An 8,826-nucleotide genomic window follows, 5' to 3' on the forward strand; every position below is an offset into this window, starting at 1 on the left:
AGGCCAGTAACGAACTATGCAAAGCAGTCGACAGGAATTCTACTCGGAAGTTTGGCTAAAAGCAGGAGCAAGGTGGACGAACAACGACAGCAGCCCCTTCCTGTCTACCAGCTTTTTTTGTACGGCCAGTTTCTCTCAGAAATATGGGAAATTCATGGCAGTCTAAAGGGGACGGTATACAATAAGTGCAACCATGGCTATATTATGGCACTGGTTGGTACTAGAGCCTGCACGGAGACTGGACATAAAGAATCCTTTCTCTCTTTCTATGCTCACCTTCTGTCCTTCTTCTCTTTATATTCCATCTCCACAGGTATTCTCTACCAACGATCTCCGTTTAATTTTCTTCGGTTTATTTAATTTACAATAATTACCAATATTCTCTATCTGTTCCCTTTGAGATCACTCCGATCCATTATACCTCGCGCACGCTCTATTTCTATCCTGTACTAGCTACTGTCAGGTTTCCCGGTTCCCACCCTGTCACTCTCACTCTCTCCCTCAATCTTTTCCGCACTTGGCTCTCTTTCCATCCGAAAGCAAATCCGAAGCAACAGGTTCTAACGTCGCTCGTGTGTCTGTGCATTCGCTGAGCCGCTTTTTGTCGGCGATGGTGCGTGTTAGGACGTGGTGTACGTTCAGAGCGAGGGTTTCCACTTTTAAAAGAATCCAGACCGAACGATTCTATGGCGGGACAAACCCGATGACGCTTTGTCGGATCTGCCCTCGACGCAAACTAGGATGGACCTTTCGAACAACCTGTCCTCCCTACCTCCTCGCGAATAATCTCAGTGTATAGCACAGTATTTATACTAGAATAACAAGGTAAAAGACTGTTTCAAGAACTTTTAGTTCAGAAGCAGCCCCGCAAAGGCCCTCGAACTGATTATGGGAATACTGTCGCGTAAGAGGTTACTTTATTGGTAGTAGATAAACTTCATCTACGTCGGTGCTCAGGGGAGAAGTAGCTGAGAACGTGAAGGCAGCCTCGACAAGAGACTACGTATTCGAAACGATGGAAAGAAAAATGATCTACGACACGAAGTCCAAATTTCGAGTAGCACCTTAGATGGTCATCGACCACGAAAGTCGAAAGCCTTTCTCTATCGAACGAGTTTCGAAATCGCCGAGGAGAAATTGCCGAGGAAAGTTACGAGCTGGTGTAGCGGAGAAGGAAAGAGGGGAAAAAGTCACAATAAAACTTCAACGTCGTACATTTGCCGGATGCGGTCCGTAAACAATGACGAGTTCGTGTCCGCGGTGTTCCTTTCATTGCCACGGAATAATATCGTGCGACCCTCGCCAAGCCGTGTTTTCATTTTCGGATCGCGAACTAGTTTAGGTTCAAGTTTGTTCGTACAATGGGAAATACGATGTATTCTATAATCGATCTTATTAGTTCTTTTATCGGTAGTTTATTTTTTCCCGCCTGCAATTTGAAGCGAGCGAGTTTCCCGCGTCCGCGGTAACCATCATTTACTTGCACGAGCCAATCGCGACCGAAGCATGGTAGTTAAGTCCAGGCTTGGCTGCGACCAAATGAATGAAGACTCGATTCGCCAGGGAAACAATTTATAGAACGATCTAGATATTTTTACTCGCCGACGTGCGCCCACGTGTTTCTCGCTTTCCGTTTTATGTATCACTCGTGATTTCAGTCTATTTCGAAACTCCTCGTGACGTTTATACGATGTGGACATGCGCATTAAAGAAACAGAACAACACAGCTAATTTTAATAATAGATTACGCTTCATGTGCGATGAAAATTTTAAATGAAATTAGCGTGTAAAAATTGAAGTTATGATACGAAGAGCAACCCTTGAAACGGTCAAATTGCGTTTCATCGAACGTTCTCTTTTACGAACGATGAATTATAATTGTTAATTTCGTAGATATCGCTCGGCGAACGAAGTGTCATTCCCCGTTTACATACGTCAAAAATTATCTCAAGTATTGGCATAACAAGTGAATACCGCTACGTAACAATTGGAATGATAATGTATGCGAAAGAAACTGGTGAGCACAAGCGCGCGCGCGCGATTTTCTGGTTTTCTCGCGATACATAAGAAAGGGCATTTGTATTCAAATTGGAAAATACATATTCTAAAATATGATACCGTGTTTATAGCGACGTTGCCCTGGAGAAACCCACGGTCTACGAAATGAGAGACGAATTCCGTTCGCATCTGTATGAAACATGTTTACGTTAGACGGCGAAACGTACGAGAGTACGTATTAGCAATTGTATGCGAAACACGATTTGCGAAAACTAGTTAGATAAACACGAAAAACGGAATATTACGAGCGTGACAAAACTTCCGTGCTATGAACGAGACGTGAACTCGAACTGAACTTAGAATTTCGCAGAAAGATGAAGATCAACCGGTAAACTGAAATGAGGGCTAAATTATTGACATCTTGGATGTTAAACTAAGATTGCTATTAGTCGCTTGTAGTTGAAACAAGTAGATTAAAAAATACGTTGATATGTAATTTTCAACACCCAATTCACCCTATATTTGATAAAGTTAAAATTAGACTTGCGATACCGATAACGTGTTCCCTCTGGTAGTCGTGATATTTCCCCACTGGAAATTCGGAAAGGCGATACCGATTGCGATAATGTTAATAATAAATTCCCATAGGGGAACAGCGATCGAAGATTTCAACAGTCAATGCGAACGACTCGCAACGGAAAAATACAAAAACATGTCTGTGCGAGTTCAACGCGAAGCTAAACAGGTCACCGCAAGTTCGAGCGAATCGCCAACAGCGACCAGTACAATGTCGCCTGTTTAACAACTGACAATCGATTCGCCGTCCGCCAAATTAGGAACGTACACACTCGATCAAGATTGCGTATACTTCACTCTGCGAAACTAATACAAAATACAAACCCTGGAATGTGCCAATTCATTCAAGTACAAACAAAATATAACTCAAATTTTCATAAATGTGTTTTATGTGTTTTATCGTTTAAAAATAAATTCATACGTCCAAAACTGGTCGCGAGATAAAAATATTTTTAATCGGACTTTTAAGCCAGTGAATGAACATGGGCAAAAATAATGAACTCGAAAATATTTGAATCGCCGTCACCCAGATACGAGTCAAATTCTTATCTAGATAAAAGTCTCGATTAACGAATAAAACGTAATCAGTTTTGTACGAGAGTAGAATGACAATTTTTAAGAAATAAAACTTGTTCAATTTCTTAATCGCGAGACTCGTTGCCACAAAATTCTAGCCACACAGATTCTCTGCTACTACCACCCATTCCATTCCATATTTGTCGTCGAACAGGGCAATAGACCGTAGCAGTTGGAACAGAATACGTACCAACCAACACCGTTGCACAAATGTTTGCGCCACGGTACCACCGAGTACCAGCGAGTACTACAACCGCCACGAGAGATTTCAACGCCATCGACTACACTACACAATTTCTTAGTATTCGCGGTACCACGTGCTGAACAGCAGAAATGGCCAATACTCGTACAAATAAAGCATTTCGTAGAAGATAAACAACTTTCGAGCCGTTATCTCGTCAAAAATTACATGGCAAAAATTACCATCAGAATTACGCAATGAAACTTCACGTTCATCGAATAGAAATGTATCTGGATAAGGTTGGATCTAACGAACCGCCATTATTCTAATTCAAATAAAAATTTGCTCAACTTGCTGGTCAGCCATCTTGCTAGTTATCACGCGGAATTCTAGATTCTCTCAAATACCGAGGAACACTGTCGATAACGTAATCTTAAGTGAAAACGATCGCCAGAGATAGCAAGAAATTCCATCGACGAGCAAATGCGCTTGTCACGCATCACCTGATTCACAACGAACCTTGTATTGTTTTAATTTCATTCGGTTCAGAGTCCTTTATGTTAATACAGTCATGTTTGATTCTAGCCAGCAACGCTATAAAATTAGATAATTTCTAGATTTAACGTAGGACCTCTTCGGTAAACGTCTCATCGATGCGTATTAAAATAAACATGAAAGAAAAAATAAGCGATTCGAAATATGTTCACTGAAGTCAGCTTTTACCGCGATATAGAGGAACATGGCACTAAATTTTGTGTTATACGGCGTATAAATGAGGTCAGCCTATGACAACCACAATTATAAACCGATCTTACGGTTTCTAAAGATGGCAACATCTAACGATTGAAGAACTATCGTCGGCATTACTTCTAACAAGAAAATGGAAATTCTACAGTTAGCGATAGGTTACTTTACAAGTGTCGCTATTTCGATTTATCAATTTATTTTAAATGCGAATGTATTGCTAAAAGGAACGAAGTACTTTGGATTTTACCGCCACGTGGTCGTCATAGATCAGTCTGTATGCATCTTTGATATTTCATGGTTACAATACAAAATTAATCAAATGAAAATTAATTACACCAATACGAGAAATATGAATGACTATAACTCCATAATGAATATAAATACCGATCCCAAGAACTTTTGCGTTTGAAAATATTTTCAGGATCAAATACTGTTATGAATATACTCAACTGTCAGTTCGTATGTCCCTTGTCTCGAAACAAATATGGCGGAAAGCATTACGAAAACATTCTTTGTTCAAATTAAAACTGATACACCACGACGTATAGAGATTTCGAAAAAAAAACCGATAAATATCTTTGTCCCGAATAGTACATAGCGACATTGAATGTCTAGGAAAAAAAAAAAAACGTGGCCGCTACGAATACACAACGAGGACGAACTGGATCGTCCTACACGGTGAAGAAAAAATTCTTACCTTGAAAAGATGCTCGCTACACTCGAACATTGTTGTGCTCATGACGGCAGTCGACATGTTCTCTCAATTTCACACCAAAAAAAAAAAAAAAGAAAAAAACCACTGGACCTAGTCGTAATCTTTTCGCAATCCAGCCGTGGCTAGCCTTCGTTCCTCTTCCAGAACAGAACGACGGGTTCGCGTTGTTTCGTACGAAAAGCCAGTGAAAAATGAAAAACCGCAGTATATACGAACGACGAGAACACAAAAACTGTCACTCCGATAATATACGCTCGTAGATTTACATTGGAAGCACACCCGTTCGATTCTCTCGATCGTGCGAGGAGACCAACGTGAACGCGAGCCAGATTCACGATACCGATTCGAACGATCGACGAGCGTCTCTTCTTGCGTCGAACAACCACGCTCTTTTGCTTTCTGAGCTTCTTTCGCTGCTACGGTTGTCACGTGTCAAGAATCACCGTGAAAACGAAAGACGATTATTATATATATATATATATATGCGTGTGTGTATATATATATAGACCGGTGCGATAGAGTACGTGCGAGAGAAACTTGGCACTGTTTCGTATCGTAAATTCTTTGCGCGACTCCCTTGGAGGGGGGAAACTTGAAAGCTCCCGTTTGGATCTTTCCTTTCCGTCTCAAGGAGATGTAGCTCGCAGGGCTTCCGAATGCGAACTGAGGATGCGTTTACCGCGCGACGGTCCGCTGAGACTCGAAAGGCGGCTCCGCACGCTCCACCAATCAAACTGCGCGCCGCCGTAGAGTCATCCCCCACCACGTAGACACCAGTCTTTAGCGGACTTGGCAACCGCGCCAGGTCGTTGGGCCAATCGTACAAAACGTCTATATCTCCGTGGTTCTACCACTACCCCTTGGTCCACGGCGCAATTTTCGAATCGTTCCTCTTGCCTCTTCGTTTCGATCTCTCCCATTGGTGGAGATATTTTCGGGGTGGTTTAGGGGTGAATGGTAAGCATGGCTGTTTTTACGCTGTTTAACTGCTTGGAAAATCGTGGACTATGGAGGGGCAAAATCTTATACATAGTTGCTCGCGGTGTTACGAATTCGAGCTTTTTCATCTGAAATTGTTAACGAATAAAATGCAAGCTTTTTAAATCTTTTCATTAACGATGTATCGATGTTCAATGAAGTCACCTTCTACGTTTATAAAATGAATATTATGGTAAATAAAACCATGGAAATAAGAATGGTAAACTATGCATAGGAAAATTACTAACTAGATTGAAATTTGTTTATGAGATATTTGATGATGTAAGATAAATTTGAAGTGATCCCTTATTCGTTCCTTCTCAAATAGATTTATCGATAAATACTAGACTTGTTATTTAGTAAACGTATTGGTGTGCGCGTACCATTATTTGTAATGTAGTATAATCTATGCTGTTATCTCCCCGCACCCACTAGTGCTATCTTGTATTCAAGCGAATGACAGATAACGGTACTTAATTTTCTACGTAGTTCGAAATTCCCCCTGAAAAATATGTTTTATTTTTTTTTTTTTTTTTCAAATCTATCACCTAATATATGATTGCGTAAGATGAGTAGTAATCAACCGATACATAATTATAAAAAGAAATTGAAAACGCGTACATAGATCGCATAGATCAGCTTGATAGTTGCGGGGTGTCACCCATACACTCGTGTACAATCGATGTCACATTTTTTCAAAAACAAACTTCGATTTTGATGCTATGTACCGATGACGGCAACTGATAACGAAACGTTGCGTCAACGTTTAGAAGTCGACGTAACTATTTCAGTTGCGATATTCAATGCTCTGTGATCCGATAGCTCGAACGTGGCCGAGCGTTGGAATACCGAGAAGAGTCGCATGAATGAAATTGAGCGTCTATTCATGCCCGATGTAAGCCGCAGATTGTAAATAACCACCGTCTACGCATTGTTAGTATTCGATTATACGTCAATCTCGATGTTCCGTAACAATACAATACACCGATTAACGATAACACAAAAATCACGACCGGTGAAATACGAAATGGTCCGTATAAAATGTCTTTTTCACGCAGTCAATGTATGCATGTATACATTTTACGGAGCTCAAGAAATAATCGCGCAAGAAGAACACTCATGTTGACTCATAGAAACGAAACCTCGAGTCATCGTTCTCGTAGACCGGCGCTCGAGGCTTTGCGAGAATATTCGATCGTTTACCATCTACAGGTGAATAATTAGATAATTGCATACGAAATTACAATATCAAATGTCTGAATCTTCCTACTCTTCGTATAGCTACAATTTTTCAAATTACACAGCGAAGGTTTTCAAGATTCGCTAAACTTTCAATTTAAGTCGAGTTTCCTTCTATAACAAGAAAAAAGACATGCTTCATTCACAGATCGATACAGTGTTACGATTTACAATGGAAATGGAGATTTTAATTCGTTCATAGAGCACGCATGTCCCACAAAGAGCCCGCATGGCCCGGACTGATACGTATACACAGAGCTCGGCCACCATAACGAAAACTGACTCCCATTAGCCGTTATATATAGCTGCATGAGAATCTGGGGTTAAAAACATTAACCCTTCGTTCTATCGGGGTTCTGTACGCCCTCATCTGTCCGCATGCTATGGGAAAAATCGACACCCCCTAATTGCGAGAGGGTCTGACTGCCAGAACATTATAAAAAGGTGTTGATTATTGCACGATGGCCATCATTAAATATGGTATTCTCATATTTTATACTTTTTTTTGTATCCCAGAAAATCGTCCAAGTTCGATGTCGATGAATCATCGAGTGAAATTGTGATCCTTTGCATCGCGAAATGCGATAAGACTCTTTCTATCGAACGGTATTATTTTCCGTTTACTTATTTGCGTTAAGATTATGCACTGTTTCCGAAAACCGCGTAATATTCCAAGGAAATGAGCGTGGAATAAAATTCTTTTCAATCTGTGTATTTATAGATTGTACGAGTAATAGGAATATTAATTTTACTTTTACGATTCGAATCACAGAGTTCTGGGTAATCTATAGATTACGTGGACAATAATAACATTCCTTATAATCGCAAATAGAAGAGTAATTTCATTGGATATACTTACAATTAGAAGAACGTTCCCGGAAATTTCTAATAATTCAAGATAATGGCGATCTGAATTCGAATAGTAATCATAAATGGAAAATTGTTCGCTGAACTTATTTGGATTGTCCATTAATTTTGCCTGTGTATAGATTTGGTATGCGTCATTAATACAACCGCTATACCATCGGTATTATTGATCCTTTATTACCTGGCAAGGATTAAATGCCCTCTAATTGTACTTTGCCCGTAGTTTACTGTCGTCTATTTCCACCATAGAGCAGTATCGGTTAAACGTACTTTCCAGAACCTTATGAGTAAGGGATACAGGTACACGACCATTAATGGAAATTACCCTTAACCATTAATGGGAACGAAACGAAGTTTCTACCATTTCACAAGATTTTCACGTCAGGGTTTCACCAGTCTACACATCGTTATTCAAGTATGACGATTTTTCAATTAAATTATTCGCCTCGAATCTTTGGATAAATATTTAGATTTATCTTTGCCACGTCAAGGCGCGATACACGCACACGTTGCGCATCGAGAAATTTTGTAAGAGAGCGGGACCTTCACGGAGGTCCGACCTTTTCGTGGTACTTGACATTGCGCGCTTCATGAAATCGTTGACTCGCTTCCTACTCGCACGACCTCGCGCTCGAACTTCCGACTTTCCTTTTGCGGAATGTAACTTCCTCCTTCGATTGACACGTCACCGCAGCTGCCACTAATTTCGCAAAAATCGGTTCCTGTTCGTCTAAACACTGGATGGAAAGAGACAGCGTCTTGTAATTATCGAGCAAGCGCCTATCGAGGTTTCTCTTGAACAAGCAGTTTACAGACTTTTCGAAAGACGCTCCTCCTAAAATGAAAAGTAATTCAAAATGAATCTGTTCGTATCGATAGACCACCGTTCCTAAGAGTCTGGCTAGACAAAGTGAAATTAATTCGTGAATATCGTTTGCCGGACTTTGGT

The 8,826-nt window shown here is 40.5% G+C and overlaps 1 protein-coding gene across 3 annotated transcripts in view; it reads right to left on the reverse strand.

The window, feature by feature from the left end:
• The window catches only part of LOC128887249 (protein TIS11), a 31,459-nt gene extending 25,724 nt beyond the window's left edge, over positions 1-5,735 (reverse strand). The window contains exon 1 of one of the 3 annotated variants that reach the window (XM_054142938.1): positions 4,776-5,735. In XM_054142938.1, coding sequence (XP_053998913.1) covers positions 4,776-4,832 — 57 coding nt within the window. In that variant the 5' untranslated portion in view covers positions 4,833-5,735. Of the gene's footprint in view, positions 1-276; positions 734-4,775 lie in introns of those variants that run through there. The other 2 variants (XM_054142939.1, XM_054142940.1) reach the window with 2 other exon arrangements.
• Positions 5,736-8,826: the final 3,091 nt, after the last annotated feature.

This window comes from Hylaeus anthracinus, unplaced genomic scaffold, assembly GCF_026225885.1.
Source record: "Hylaeus anthracinus isolate JK02 unplaced genomic scaffold, UHH_iyHylAnth1.0_haploid 11985, whole genome shotgun sequence".
Classification (NCBI taxonomy): Eukaryota; Metazoa; Arthropoda; class Insecta; order Hymenoptera; family Colletidae; genus Hylaeus; species Hylaeus anthracinus.